General features: G+C 37.5%; 1 protein-coding gene across 3 annotated transcripts; it reads left to right on the forward strand.

Moving 5' to 3' along the window:
• The first annotated feature begins 1,458 nt into the window (after positions 1-1,458).
• LOC121862127 (coiled-coil domain-containing protein 85C-like) lies at positions 1,459-15,028 on the forward strand. Of its 3 annotated transcripts, none has more exons than XM_042360135.1 (7): positions 1,459-1,535; positions 4,846-5,793; positions 6,716-6,904; positions 7,396-7,654; positions 8,005-8,274; positions 8,854-9,107; positions 9,644-15,028. In XM_042360135.1, the coding sequence occupies exons 2-7, from the start codon at positions 4,897-4,899 to the stop codon at positions 9,686-9,688; spliced, it is 1,914 nt and encodes a 637-aa protein (XP_042216069.1). In that variant the 5' UTR covers positions 1,459-1,535; positions 4,846-4,896; the 3' UTR covers positions 9,689-15,028. The 3 variants fall into 3 exon arrangements, with proteins under 3 accessions (XP_042216069.1, XP_042216071.1, XP_042216068.1); XM_042360137.1 differs by lacking the exon at positions 1,459-1,535 and adding an exon at positions 1,686-1,789 and having other exon boundaries at positions 4,846-5,520; XM_042360134.1 differs by lacking the exon at positions 1,459-1,535 and adding an exon at positions 1,687-1,789.
• Positions 15,029-16,602: the final 1,574 nt, after the last annotated feature.

Consider the following 16,602-nt stretch of genomic DNA (forward strand, 5'->3'; position numbering starts at 1 on the left):
CAAGGTCCAGAAAGCTGTGAGGGTAAACTTTTTTGGAGTGAGAGTTGTGAACTCTTGGAACAATCTACCAGAAAGTGTTGTGACTGCACCGAGTGTGAGCTGTTTCAAGAGAAGACTTGACCAACACTGGAGCGGGTTCAGGTACATTCAGGAGCCGGTGCATGCCCATTATTTGCCAACAGTGCGTGACAGAGACGTGACCAATCGCCCAAGCGGCTAACGAGCCGATCAGGGAAGAGGATAAAAGAAAGAAGCTATGTACTGTGCTTGGTGTGAAAGTCATATAATGCATGTAATGACAAGTCATTCTCTTACTTCACGTCTCTCCTTGGCACCACACAACACAAACTGTAGTGGATTCATATAAGCTCTAAAAATATCGTGATATTTATGTGCGTTATATACCAATCTACTCGGTCATTAGTTACCCTGGTATTATTCTTAGATAACTTAATAACCGTCACTTTTTTGCAATAAACCGGACTGGCTCCATCACTCCGACCCACATTAACTGACCTTGCTAGCTTGACCTTGCTAGCCACATATCTCACTTAAGAGTGTTTCGAGTTCCTTGGTTTGAAAACTCAAGTATGCATTTTTATGCTTTAAAACTTTAGTGACTGTAACAAGTAAAAAAAAAAAGATATTAAAATTTAAGTTACTATAGCACAAAAGAGCTGACTTTTGTCCGTGGAAACGTTTGGTCATACACTAATGAGAGCGGCCGCGTGAGGTGAGGTATCTACAAAGACTTGTTTAATTTCTATATGATTCTTTTTTAATTTGGTTTCTGTCTACAAGGTGAGTCATAGCACTTAGAATACTAAATTATAGTTTTGGATAGGATAATTAACAGATCTCAACATCTCATGTGTTATTTTAAGTACCAAGGAAGGTTAAATTATTGTATATGGGTATTATGAGAATGTTTATTTGACTATATATCTTCACTGTAAGTAAGAGATGATAAAGTAACTCAAAATGTTAGTGGTGCGTTAGTTAACATATATATTAAAACACAAATGCGTGAAGGTAAATAATGTGATAGAACTCGGTGAATGGAATTCCTTCAGACTCCTGCGCTACGATAATTTGTATTTAACTTCCTGTTCGATAGTAAGTGCTGGGTAAAAATGAGGTCTCACAAGAGTTTTCATTTATTATTAAATCACAGTTCTTGTAATATTAAAATGTAAAAATTCTTGATTTTATTGGTGATTTCAATGAACCCAAGATGAAGGCATGAAGCAATCTCGCATTCCATAGCTTTCATTTGACACCCGCGGGGCATGACTATGTGCCATATCTTTCATGCCACCTCCTCCACCCTCACCAGATAACATTTCCATATGTCAATAATTATTAAATAGTATCAAAACATTAACAAACAAGTACATTAAATGGTGATATTTCCATGGAGATAAATGTTTTCACAAGAGGCTCACACTTGGCAACTGGGGATCAGTGGCCATGTTGAATGTTTGTGTTGGCAGGTGGATTACAGTGAACCCCTTGTGTTTTAGTGGATTGCACAGGTAATCACGTGACAGATCCATTATTTTGGGTTATTACATAAACCTATTGAATATGCTTTAGTTAACAGGGAAAAGAACACGTAAGAGCTCTTGTATTGCGCTAAATATTTCAAATTGCAGTGTTCCGTCCCTGCGCGGGACCACCGCTATGTGTGTCAAGTGAAAATCCTCAGGTTGTGTAGTGCGTAGCTCTCTTTTTAAATATTCCCGGGGCCTTGCTCAATCAAATAATTTTAGCATGTTGGCTACGGAAGGTAAGAAGTGTATGAACTTTTCTACTGAACATTCCATGGAAAAACTTTAGTTGTGAGGCGGGGCAGCAGGAGGAGGTTGAGCACTAGGCAGGGTAGAGAAGCTGTGTGTTTCTCACTAACTGTCATGGTTCCTCGTGAGCCTCACATATTGCATGTCTGCTTTCTTAGTTGCACTGCATCTGCACGACAACTCCAACATTGTCATGTGATTGTCATTATGGCTCTTCATCCCTGACTAAGAATATGATTTTAATGCCAATGGTAGATTTTTTCAGTGAACTGATATTTATGGTAAATGTATATAGCTTGACATGATTTACATTGTTAAGAAGTATCTTACTAAGTACTGCAGGACAATAGTGTACACATAATACATTTCATAAAGCCTTATGTAGCAGCAACATGTAGAGCTGTTATTTTTGCTGAATTTGAAATGAACTTTCAGATTTATATTATGCTGTCTATGCTGTCATTATTTGCATGTCACTGAGAATGTAAGAAAAGAACTGTTAAAATTTCAGAATGTTATTATTTTATTTTAGATGTAATTATTTATGACTTCACAGCCGCTGATTTTTCACAGAAAACTAATTTAAAATATCACAATTTCACTGTGTTTTATAATGGACACTGTCATAGCTGTGGCAAATGTGTTGAAAAGTGTTTATTTAAAAGTTCGAGTTAACCTAACCCAACCATAATCTACCCTAACCTTAAACTAACCTAACTGAACCTAACCTAGCATAACTTAATGCCTGTTGTGGGCGAATTTACTGTTACTGAGACGGGGGGCGGCTTGAAGTCCTCCATAGTCATATTAGCATATGACGTAGACTTAAGGATGATATGACCTTCAAGCCTTCCAACAGTGGTGTCATGGGGGGGTTAGGAGCATTGTGTTTGGTTAGGTTTGTTAGTGTCCCCATAGGTGGTCCTGGTGATATCTTCATAACTGCTGATTTACACAAGACGGTCAGAATCATCACAAAATACAGTAAAATACATTAAAAAAAATCTAATTTTCATAGCAAAGTCCTGATCATGTACTAGAACGAGATTAATTACCCAGAAATATATACAATTATAAACACGTAGGGATACAGGTACGGCAGCCATATTGACGGACTGTTAATGGTTAGGTTACATTAGGTTTGGTTACATTAGGTTAGGTTTCATTAGGTCTGTTTGGTTTCGTTTGGTTGGGTTTGGTTTTGTTAGGTTAGGTTACTCAGAATGAAGGCCGTCTTAGCTATCATTGTATGGTCTGCCCACCACGCATGCTAATTAGGCTGCCATACCAATAAACATTGACTTTTGCATACGGCTGCCATATCAGTACCTTATCCTATACCATAAAAAAGGGGAGGGAGGAATTACAGTTTTTCGTAATTTTGTTTTCCCTTGATTTTGTTATGAGTAAATACATTGTCACCAGAGGACAACTTATTTTTGTCTCACCTGTTAACAAAAATGCCTCCCAGCAACCTTTCCGTACCTTACCTAACCAAAACTACATAATCTAATGTACTGTACATTAACTTACCATACCTAACCTATTTCTATTGTAGGATAGGTTAGTTTGGTTGGTTCATCTTATCAATGACAGATCATATATCGTAATGTAAATAAGTCAGCATGGTGGTGCTGGGAGCTAGCACGTTGATGTAGACTCACTTTCGAACAAAAAAATAAATTCCATAGAGTTGTTGATGATGACAAGTCAGTGTTCCAGAGTATAGCAGTGAATTAGGTTTGTATTAGCATTTGATAACACGGGTACAGTACTGTTTTACACACAGCCGCAACTATTTTAAAGAATTGTTACCTGCGTTCCTGTTATAGAATATCATTGGTGGACAGAAAGATAATCTGAATGTGGAAACAACAGCATATGAAAAATAAAACATATGTACATCAGATACAAGAAATTGGTAAATGTGGAGAACACGGTTAGTAGTTGAAATAACTTAAGGAATTGAACCAAAATTTCTGGAGATACTATTTGAATGATTCTAAAACTGAAATGGAAATGAGAATGCACAGAACCTAACAGAACCTGACCTCACCAATGAAACCTACCTAACCCTACCTAACTTCGTATCCCCCCCAGACCCATGGCATATTAGGTGGCAGGAACTTACTTTGATACCTGGTACCGATGAAACCAACCATCTTGAAGCGGCATGGAGTAATTTTATGTTTCTCGTGGACGTTAGAGTACAATCGGTTGTTGCACTGAAACACACTTTATTTTTTACGGTCATTTCTGTGCAGCATTTTGAACACATGCACGTCTTGCCAACTAGTCCATGTTGATAGATCTCTTTCTCTTGCAGACAGTCTTCATCCTCCACAAGCACAGATAACTTGTGATACGATACCAAACACGACGTGATGAGGACGCCTTTGAAAAACAATATGGCTTCTCCTTAAGTCCTCCTCCTTGAGATAGAAAAAAATATATGAATATACAGTTCACTTAGAATCCAATGCTACTCTAATGGTATTGGAAATTAATGCAAATCCATAGCCTACTATGGGTTTCAATTCAAACAATATAATCGTCTTTATTTATAAAATGGAGAGGTTTAAGAACATATTGGGCAGAAATAGAAATTTTTATGGGATTTGCACAGATCAAAGACACATGACTCGATAGTGAAGGCTAAAAAAAAAGGCATTCAAGCCAAAATTAAAGACGTAAAATCCCCGATATGAGGCTCCATCATTTATTGATAATGTAAGATGAGACCGGATTCAGAATTTATGGATATTAAGTGGACTGGCAGGTGCATAGCGGTGGATGACATACATATACCGATACAGTACTTTGTTTGGCCAATGCTCAAAGGTTTGTTGTAGTTACAGAACTTGGTGTGTTTAAAAAGAGGAAATAGTAAAATTTAATTAACTAACCCATACACATCTGTAGTCTTCTCATTACAATATTTTAAGTTAAATCTTAGCAAAATTCGGGTGTTGTGGGGTATTTTAGAACCAAACCCACCAGAATTATATTGCTCCTATTGGTATTGACACTCATGCTGTTTTTCCAGCTGGATGACGTTGACCCTGAGTTTTGAGGGAAGTGCCACTAACCTGCGCTGATGCCTGCTGCCGACACTCAGAAGCATCTTGAGCACCATATGGCCTACCCTCAGCACCAGGGAAAGACTGGGCCCCCCCGGCCTGGGCCCCACCATGGTCCCCCACACCATCCCCCTCATCCTCCACCTGGGTCTTATGGACCTCCCTCTGTACCTCCAGCCCAGCATGGCTCCCATACTGGTTATGGTCATCACGGACCTCCAAATCAGCATGGTCCTTCAGGCCAGCGGGGACCACACGGACCACCATTACAAAATGGGCCACAAGGCCCTGGACCACAGATTGGTCCTGGTCAGCATCGAACTGCAATGGGAGCAGGACAACACGGACCACCAGGGCAGCATGGTCATCCAGTTACTCATGGAATGCCAAATCAGCGTGGGCCACCGGGTTCCATAGGACCCCCTGCACCACATAAACCTCCTGGACCTCATGGTCAATATGTACCACATAATCCGCATCCAAATAATGTAAGTGGTCAGAGGGGACATCCCGACGGCCCCACCGGGGAAGTGAGACAACCTCCAGCATATCCTGAACCACCACGCTACCCTGGACCTCATGTATTGCTTGAAGAAGTAGACAAACACCTTCCTCAGCCTCCAACACACAGTGGTTCTCAGGTGCAGTCCAATAAACAGTATCCAGGGCCACTAGGACCAGGGGGAGGGGGAGGAGTAGTTGGTGGTAGTAATAGTGGTAGTGGAGGTGCAAACAGTGGTGGTGATATAGGAAGATTGGAGGAAGAACTTAGTGCACTAAACCGAAGTGAATTATTAAGTAGGGCGGTACGAGCTGAAGGTGAAATGAGAGAACTTCAACATACTTTTCATGCTCAGGCGGCAGAACTAAGACACCTGCGTGATACTCACCAGCGCCTCACTGATGACAACCAGGTAATATCGGACACATCATGTTAAGGTTCTTGACTCCACTTAGTTATTTCATTACCTTGTAATTAATAGGCTTTTAACTCAGAAATCAGATTTTGAAAAATTTCATTGTTGATTTTGGTATTTTATAAAAAAAAAATAGGAAACATGAAGTGTTGGCAGTTTTTCTGTTTAATATATTTAATAATGTTGCTTATTCTTTTTAAATTGTTAAGAATAGCTACTGTAATTCTGTAGTCAAATATGAGACAGTACAGTCCTACATCATATTTGCTCACTAGCCTTTTGGGTAGTAGTCTGTTCTTCATTACTTTGTTATGAACTTTATGGTCCAGTGTTAGTACAGGAAGAAACTGGAGTATGGTACAGTACCTGGAGGAAGCCTGTGATGCCCGATAGGGTCACACTGGATAATACCGAATGTACACCAGAATTAGCCTATTACTTGTACTGTTCTGTCACATGAACCAGGCCTAGTGAATTAGATGAGAATAAAGTTTGTGCCCCCACTCTTTAGTAGAATCCAAGAAATGTAAGAGAAGCGATGTATTGCACTATATGTATATATATATTCTATTTTATTTTATTTTTTGTAAGATTGCAGTGAGTGTATTTGCCCTAAAGTAACCAACAAAAAGTAATGAGGAATTTTTTCTCACTGTTATTTGTACTGCTCCGCACTCCCATTCTCACCCATCGGCCTTGAATTCATCTCAACAGACATGAGAGTAACTTGCCTTTAAATCAAAATCTAATGTGTACTTGTAACCTTTGGTATGATATTATTAAAGACCTCAAAAAGCTTTCAGAAATATTAAAAACAAAAGTTTTAGGCAAGCTAGAGGTGTGTTTCTCATGGTGCAGTAACGTATATCTCATTGTTCGAGCAAATTCTAACAGCAAGAAGTTTTTAATCTTGATACAGGAACTGCGTGATTTGTGTTGTTTCCTTGACGATGATCGACAGAAGGGAAGAAAATTAGCGCGGGAATGGCAACGCTTTGGTCGCTATACTGCATCCGTCATGCGGCAAGAGGTCACGGCCTACCAGAATAAACTACGGGAATTAGATGCTAAACAGCAAGAACTCATTAAGGATAACTTAGAATTAAAGGTGAAGAATGTGTGAAAATTTCTGTGATGTGCAAAATATTTGTCAAAGTTTTTAATAGGAGAGTATTGAGAAATGGCATGGATAACTTTATTATTCAAAGCATGTAACTACAGTGCTGTAGAGTATTTCCTTATGTTGATATTGCTAAAGATTTTTTACCCTAATACAGTACTTATGATGAGAGTTTGGTTTAATTTTTATTTTAAATACGTGAACTGTATCTGTACTATACTGTATCCTGATGTATTCCTTGGATTAGGGACAACTGCATCAGAGTTTGAGCCCTGTAGTAACACAACACCACAGTAACTACATGTTATTAGTAATTCATCCATACAAACACCTTACTGTTACATACCTTCTACTTCTCAGTCTTTAAACTATTCCTGATCATTCTTCACACATGATCCTTCTGTAATATATTTCTTAGTACATATAAATATTCTATTAATGTCATTTTAAATTTTCATTAATATTTTGGTTGGGTGCAGGAGCTGTGTTTGTATTTGGATGAGGAACGGAACAATGCTGCGTGTAGTCACTGCGGACATCCCCTCATTACCCGGGATGATGGTGATGGTTCTTCCTCATCGACTAATGCAGATGAACCCTCAGGACCTCCACATCCTCCATCCCAAGTTCCTCCTCAGCCTCCTGCTCCTCTACCTACTGACATTCCTCTTGCTCGGTCATCCTCGAGAGAGAGACTGCTAGAGGATACACTTAACCGTCAGAGGTCTCCAATGAATGGTACAAATGCTATCATTATTTTCTTGATATATATATATATATATATATATATAGTGTCAAGATATGTATAACACTTTAAATAGCCATATTTCATAGACAGTACGTATGACCAATTCTATTTTAATTTTTTTTATTTTTTTTTTTACAGCTGAAATATATTTTCCAATATGTTGTGCATTACCGTAACTGGTGACCTCAATATTTACTCAATAAAATTTGTGAGATAGAGTGCAACATATTAAAGTGTTCATACATTATTTTGACTCATCTGTTTACAGTATGTATATCCTAATTAAAACATTGATAATTTACTGTACAATACTGTACTTACAATGTGTGTTGTTTTACAGAACAAGTTCTAACGTATATAAGATCATTAGAAGCTCGGGTAATGATGTTGGAGACAGAGAAGCAGCTGCTGGGAGAAGAACTGAACAAGATGGACCGTGTACATCCTGAAGGGGAAGGCATGGAGCCTGTAGACTTACACATTGGTTCACAGAACCTCTCAAAAGAAAAGTCTTTGGGCTCTCGACCACTGCAGCCGCCTCCCTACTCCCTCTCACACCATCTGAGGGCTGTTGGGTTAGGTCTTACAAGTAGAACTCCATTAGGACCCGGTAAGTCGTGTTAGGTGAATCGGTAATTAATCAAGTTTTATTAGACTTCTTCACAATAGCTGCCGTATATGCGTGTGAAGAATTGCATTTCCTCCCAAAAGTATAATTTACATTCATCTCTACTCTGAAAACTAAGTCACTTGTATTATTGCAAGAACTACAGTACTGTATTATGTTTATAATTTGATGGTTAGTAAAATCAAGTGGTTGAAATGGGTTATGAAATAAAAATATAGGTGCTGTACGTGACAGTGACCATGACAAATCATTAAGAGGAAATGGAGAGAAAGTCATAAAGGATAAAGTTTGTACAAGAATAAATAGAGAATTTGATGAGAGTAAGATTTTGCAGCAAAGTTTTCTGTAGTAAAATTATTCACCGAAAATTCAACTGTGTATAGCGCATATTCACTCATTATAATTTTTTTAGTTTTATTCTGTATTGTAGTTTTTGGGAGTTTAGCGGAGACTGTTACTAATGTCCTTGACTGTAGTCTTAGATGTGACAAATGTTTGAGGATTGATGGCAGACCACTCAGCTAAAGAACCCTGTTCACTCTACTCCCTCACCTCTTATAGGATCTGCTGAAAGTGATGATGACCTTCTTGATGGTCCACCACCTCCTCTGGTGTCCCGCCCTACATCCGTGGCAGCAGCGATGAGAGTATTGGAGGTGCAGGAACAACTTGAAGGGGCTTCCCATCCTCCTTCAGGACCTCCACCTTCACAAGGACCTCCTCCACAGATTCAACAAGGATCTACTGGTCATTTGACTCCACAAGATGCAGCTCTAGCTGATGGAGAAAAGGCACTCCTCCGACAGATGTGTAATGTATGTTTGCTGTGGATAAGATTTTTTCACATAACTTCTCTTGATAAAAAATTCTTGCAAGAGCATATTTATAGGGAGAAAGTATATAAAGGAAGACCAGTGATAACATTTTGCTCATAGTTATAAAAATACTGTATATGAATAAACCTGTGATAGAGAAGGTCCCTGTAGACAGTACTGATCCGATACCTTGTCACCCTCTAATTGAGACAAAAAGTTTCATGGAGAATTAAGGGATCCAAGAATTGTTCAAGAAAGTGGATATAAGAGTGAGTTACTCATTAAATCCTAATTTTAAAAGGGTTCCAGAGTTATAGGCTGTACCTCTATTCTTATATTTGTCCAAACTTCTTTATGGGTTACTTGTATGTACCCTTTGATCTATAATAGTAGAAGAGGATTTTAGATATTGGAATCTTATACAGTAAGGTGTTTAATAACTGGGTGGAAAGGCTTCACGTCCCCAGAATTTGAATTACAATAACTATTACTTTGATTAGTAATGCATTGGTTAATATTTGTTTATATTTTTTTAGGTTGTGTGGAAGAAGCTTGAAGAGGTACCAAGTCAGAACAGATAACAAGATATGCATTGCGCCTCAGACATGACATTGCGGGCCGCCTCCTACCTGCACACACCAATTTTAGGAGAAACTGCAACTCAGCTGCTTTAGGAATAAAGGAGGTGCCACGAGGCTAGTGATCTTATGTACTATAGTTGTTAATGTTTTCCTTAGTGTATATTCTCAACTTGGAATCTCACTTTTCAGGTGCCAATGGTACAAAAACTTTGGTAAAAATGTAACTAAAGTTAATATATTTATATATTTTCCCACTAAGTGAACTTCATCACAGATATCCAATTCAGTATTCCTATACTGTACCTTCATGCTTATATGTACATAGTTTTTATATATGTGACAAGGTAATAATTTGCTGCTTTAATGTATAGTGTATGTGTAGCTTAAACGTGAGACATTTCATTTTTTCTTAAGTGTTAATACAATCACTGTTAAACAGGGGTTGGTGGGTGTACTCTATTGCTTGAACAACTTGTACTGTACCAGAAATGAATTGGTGTTTTCAAAAGTTTATTTGCACTTTAAGTTATGAAAGATATTTATTTGACATTCCAAATATAAATGTACTTGTACATCAATTCTCCCATTATACTGTAGTAATAAAAACAAGCCATTGAAATTATTGGTAAACTACATTTAAAAAATGGACAGATGGTAAAGATAAACATTTCAGTGCTCAAAAAAAAAGATATAAGTTTATAGATGAAATTTTCCGTAAAGTATGTGTCAGTTGTCACGGGACTTTCAGACCGAGAGGAAGGGCTTATGGAAACTCGTCGTGTAAAAATGGCGTATATTACACGACAGTATTTACATTCACAGATCAAGTTTTCATGTCCAAATATCTCCAATTACTTCACGCACAACTGAGCGGCTATCTTGTACCCCACGTCCGCGTGTGTATATCAGGCCTGGAGTTCCTGATTCTCCGTGCTGTCTGGTTCAGTTGGTGGCTCATGCTGACCATCACCACCACCACACAAATATGGCTCGGTTGTCAACTAATCCTAATACAATACATTAAAAGTCTTACACTTTATACCCTATAAAACAGAATATGTCTCTTACATAATGTGTTAACAACCAAAACTAAATAACAGTAATATAAAAAAACATCGTAAATCAAAACATTAGAAAACTTATATAAGCATACAGGCTGTGAACCACCCTCATTGACATTGGTCGTTCTCGGGTAACACCTAATTAGCCAATTATAGCCAGCGGTGTGGGCCGGCATATGACAGTATTACAGCTTGTTAATTTAATAAATTATTTTAAAAACAGTGTTGTCTGCCGATACTGCTCTTAGCAGCATAGAAAACCAACATTACTACCGACAATACCAGCAAAGTGTTTGAGGGCCCACTTGTGTGTGTAGCGGATACCTATAATATACTAGTATATGTGTGTTTTTAAAAGGCCTGGGTGCCTCATCTCTTATATGTGGTGTGTCTGTACTATTTCCTTGGCACCCAATACAGTATGGGGTGTTCCCAGCTGCCCTTGGCATGCGAGACCTCCCAGAGTTTATCATAAAGACACACCATCACCACTTCCCAGGGATAAATTTATATTTTCAGAACCCTGTACTGTTGTGATTGCAAGGATTAGAATATATAATTTCTGATTCTGATACATGGAAAACTTAATATTTTTATTTGCCATTTATAGATTATTTTATATAATACTACTTGCTGGTACTGGGGGAAGGCAAGCATTTGTCTATGGCAAAATATGCAGCTCTTCTATGAATTTGTTTCTTACAAACACCAAGTTATTGCTTTCAAGTTATTGCTTTCATCCAGGTCCTTCAGCACTAAAGTCGTGGTCCATTGAATGCTGTTTCTTTTTCCTCATTTAATCTGCTGCTTCACCTAGTCTGTGGTGATGATAAGTTGGAGATTTGACCTTATCTACACTTTTTAGCTTGTGTCTACACTTGAAACAAACTAAACAATCAACTGCTTTTGCTTAGTCCTTACAGGACAATGAATGCTTCAGTGTACATCTCATCAAATAGTAATCAGTTATCTGTCGTTTTTATGAATCCAAGCTTGACGACAGTAAGCATGCATTGATGAGTCTATCATACCATCTTACCATTTTTTTATAAGTTCAGTGCCAAGATAAAATAGTTGTATGATAAAGAAATTAAGATAGGTTGTGTTTTGTATGCTGTGGAAGTACCTGCATTTATATACTATTTGTAATAATTGTACATAATTGCCTCAGTATGTATCTCCTGTTTACTTTTTCAGGACTGGCTTCTTGCTTAGTGTTGATGTAACTTGTTCCCATTTTACAGTATCTATGGGCTCACCCAGGGCTTGCATTTTATTTATCTTTTATATGCTATAGTTTGTTTGTGGACTCTACAGGTGAACTGATGTGTACTACTGCAGTTTATATTTCTCTACAAAATTTGTTATGCCATAAGATGTATATATATTTATATGCTGGCAGAGCAATGCAGTAGCCTATTCATCGTATCCGTATGTAAATTTTTATAAATAATTATTCTGCAAGTGAAACGGTACAGTACTGTCATATTAAGGAGGTAACGAAAACAAAACAAAATTTTATTATTAGTATGGTCTATGGGTTATTGTGAAGGATCTTCGAGACATTTAAACACTCTGTCTCGGCCCTTTTGGATGTTGTTATTGTAGTTGATTTTTTTTCTTAGCCTATTACAGTACTGTGTTGAATAGTTTAAACCAAGTAGGTGAGGCATATACCAGTGGTGTTGATTGGTGCTATAGTGTACCACCTTTATGTATGTATGAATAACCAGCACTTCATTGATAAAAGGGACAGATAGCAAAGTATGTTAGTAGGTTCAAATTCCTTATTTCAAATTGATCTATAGTTATACTCATTTACATACAGTATATACTCTTATAGGCATAATTGTTTTTCATTATCTTTTATAATTTTGGCAAAGATGTTTCATGCTTCACAGCTGTTTGTTGGAATCACGAGCAACACTGACTCATTTTTAGTCATTCATTCCTTCATTCTGTTGCTGTAATAGATGTGTTCTGTTGCGATGTTTCCACAACAAGGCCCCAAGATTTTTTGCAGGTTGTTCTTCTGTCACTTACCAGTATACATCACTTTTATAGTAGTGTACTCGCATGCCTGCACTCTGAGGTTTATATTACCGTGTGTATTTATTTTGAGAGGTGTTAGTACTGTCGTAAAGATGTCCCCCCTTGATAAAACAAATGTTATAGTTATGTTTTGTTTATAGCACTGCTTTATATTGATATCATTTCCCTTTTACTGTAACAAGCTATCCTTTACTTTTCTCATGGTTTATGTTTTTTAACACATATACAGTACTGTACATTTGTCTAATCTTATATTCCTAAAGTATTGAGGAGAATTAACGGTACTTAAGATATCATTTATCATGTGCACTCATAAGTCTCAACGAAATCCTGTAGTGTGTACAGTACTCTTATGTTGTTATATATCAGTCATTAACTCAATTATAAAATTTTCCTGTGTACTGTATGAGTTTTCAATCATGAAGTGCCTCATGGTGCTTTATCGGGACAAGGCTTGATAAGATATCCTATCAGGAAGACAGTGTACTATACTTGTCTCACTAAACCTCTCAGTTATTTCACCTATTCTCAGAGAATCTGTTAACTAATGTTCTCCACATTGTGATGACATTTTTGCTCAAGCTCTTCTGTTATAAGATTTGCTAAGCATATAATTAACAAGTATGTACATAGTACATACTATCCTTTGACAGTATGGAGGTACTCACAAATCATGTGGAACTTAACATAAGAAGCTGTAAGAGTGTCTTATTTTAAGTCTTCAAGGTCTCTTGCTTTGAATCAGTTAGGATGACCTCATACCAGTTCTCCCAAGCTTATATCTCTTCCTAGGATCATGGTTGGCAGTGTCCTGGTCTTCTGTAGTAAGAAAGGTTTGTTTTAATTTTTCAGCTTAGTAGTCAGGTGATTTACCACTTCAGCTCAGGAATACTGTACTTATGTACACCAAACCACTTTTACATGGATTTGAACAATTCTTCTCTCTTGTGGGAGGATGTTATCTTTAGTTTATAGGTACTTCATGCTGTTGGTAGTATATGGGATAGGATAGTGATTGATTTTATAAAGATTTGGAAAAATAAGTCATTGTATTGTAAATTGCTTTCACCTGTAAATCTCTAGTGTAAATAATTATAATTTAAGATGTATATTTGGACGTGGTGAAGCTTATATTGCTGAACTGAATTGAAGAAACTAGCCATAATTAGGAACTGTACTTTATGACACAGAGAGGGGTGATTTCACTGATGCCACAAATCACATACTGGACAGTGGATCCCTTACTTATGACACTTTTCACAAATATAACTCATTGGTAATGCTAGGCAGATGGAACAGATTGTGAGAGATTGTAACTTAGATTAATAATACTCCACAACTTGTAGTTAAGGTGAACAATGTTGAGTTCTGCATCATCAAGTAACTTCAGACCAGATCTAATGAAACATATTTAGATCCATCTGTGTCACTCTTGTTCATATTATATCTCTGTTACTGTACTGCCCCATCTGTCAAGGTATTGACCAACATTTTACACCCCAGACTTAGTCCTACTCTCACTGGAACCTCCTTCCTGACACACACACACACACTGGAAGAACTTTGAACAGGATTCAACCAAATTTCAAATATTTTCAATGCTCTCTATTCTTGGTTATATTGCAAAAGTACCCAGAATATGAGAGATGTTCACTTAAAAAAAAGAGTTATGAAAATGTCTATATTTTCATTACACACACATACACATGTAATAAATATATATACTGTATACAAAGTATATACTGTACAGGTATACTGTATACAGTATAGTGTATTCATAGAATAGTGTTCAATAATCATGTTGTTTGTAGAGGCTTTTCATTACTTGGTTCTGGTAAAGCACACCATAAAAACCATGTTAGTAAAATTATTTTGTTTTTATTTTTTATAATACTCATCAACCCTGGTACAGTATACTGTACTGTATATCGTTTCTTTTGGGATTTATCATTGATATTATTGAGTATGAGCCTTTATTTATGGAGGTACTGGAGCATGTTGGTACAAGTTTAATGTTTGTTGTGTGGACCCCTTGTGCAGCTCAAGTATTTCTTTGTTATCTGCAACTGTGCTTAATTATTATGGAGATTATATTTAAAGAGTATATATAATATATATTTTTGATCCAAAGCATTTTTACTGTGTCGGCTTTGCATAAGCTTGTATAATATAGGTATATCGTGTTATACATTTATATAACATGGTGTGATTAAAGTATAGTGCAGTGTTATTTGTTTTGAATCCTTAATCATGTGAATGGAATTGACCCTTTTGCTGCCATTTTCGCACTTACCATTTTATTCTGGCTACCGCCAGACCATTTTATTCAGTTAGCGTAACCTCCTGCAGTCAAAGGGTTAAAACAATGAAACATCTAAACATAAGAACAGTCCCATCCTATGGGTTAGCATTAGGAAGAGCATCCAGCCATAAAGCTTTGCTACAACATATTGGTTGCCAGTGCTGTGCTCCTCCCCTGGTCTCGGCTACATTTTCTGGGCTGGTGCCCTGGGTTGGTGTGTGGGGGGGTGATTTGTCCCATTCTGGTTTTAGCCAACAGCTGCCACCAGGTACTGTAATTTTAACTGACCCATGCAAGTATGAAAAATGGCCAGAAAACGTTGATGTTTCATCTTGCACAGGATGAGGAGTTGCCCAGTAAACTATAACCCACCTTTGTGTGGGGCAGAACTCTTAAAAAAAAAAATCCTTTAACTATTGGTAACAATCCACTCAGCCATCGAGCTGCTGGTAAGCAAAAAACACTGTACAACATTGCTGCACAATATCCTTGTCCAGTATTGAATTTTTAATCATACTGTCTGTACCAAACATTATTTTTAAATGTGAACCATGTACTGTAAAGTAGTAATTATATATCGGTGATGTAAAACAATTTCTACACTGGAAATGTGGAATTTGCTGAAGTTACAGGGTCCAGAGCATTGCTTGTTCACTATTGAGACCACAACACACTATCTGTGCCGGGGGAGGGTAGCAAGGCTTCATCTGCATGCAGTTAAACAAAATGAAAGTGTTAGTAACATGATGCAGAAGTTACCTGTCTCCTGTAACACACATCTTCAAGTATATTTCTGTTCCTTATGAATGTATTTTCTTCATTTGTAAATATTGTACTGCATTAGTTGCAGGGTGAGTACATATCACATAATATTGCACTAAGCTTGTTTTTTAATTATTTAATTATCAAATGTCTGGACAGCACTTATATTTGATTGCAGTTTTAAGTTTTAATCTTTACAATTTATGATAATAGTAATTGTTAGACTGTGTACATCAACATATTTTCAGTTTATTGCACGGCTCCAAGAAATGGCTGCATGGGGACACAAGGGGAACATGAGGTGTGGCGACCTCTGGTTTACTGGATATGTAACAACAGAAAACGAAAGTGAGATAATCTGGTTTTTGAGTAACTTGTATATTCCTGTATTTGCACAGCTTTGAGTTAAAGGTTTGAATAAATTGTAAACACGACACATGTAAGCTCACGACTGTCCCATCCTACACCACCCACCACTGTCCCATCCTACACCACCCACCACTGTCCCTTCCTACACCATCCACCACTGTCCCATCCTACACCACCCATCACTGTCCCATCCTACACCACCCATTACTGTCCCATCCTACACCACCCACCAATGTCCCATCCTACTCCACCCACCAATGTCCCATCCTGTACCACCCACCAATGTCCTATCATGTACCACCCACCACTGTCCCATCCTACATCACCCACCACTGTCCCATCCTACACCACCCATTACTGTCCCATCC

This window comes from Homarus americanus, unplaced genomic scaffold (assembly GCF_018991925.1).
Source record: "Homarus americanus isolate GMGI-L3 unplaced genomic scaffold, GMGI_Hamer_2.0 scaffold25013, whole genome shotgun sequence".
NCBI lineage: Eukaryota > Metazoa > Arthropoda > Malacostraca > Decapoda > Nephropidae > Homarus > Homarus americanus.

What these genes read in the sequence shown, in the direction of transcription:
- LOC121862127 (XM_042360135.1), top strand. Translation starts at nt 4,897, where the DNA reads ATGCCTGCTGCCGACACTCAGAAGCATCTTGAGCACCATATGGCCTAC. An exon ending in GCCTCACTGATGACAACCAG is followed by an intron (nt 5,794 to 6,715) that starts GTAATATCGGAC and finishes ATCTTGATACAG; the next exon opens with GAACTGCGTGATTTGTGTTG. An exon ending in TAGAACTCCATTAGGACCCG is followed by an intron (nt 8,275 to 8,853) that starts GTAAGTCGTGTT and finishes CACCTCTTATAG; the next exon opens with GATCTGCTGAAAGTGATGAT.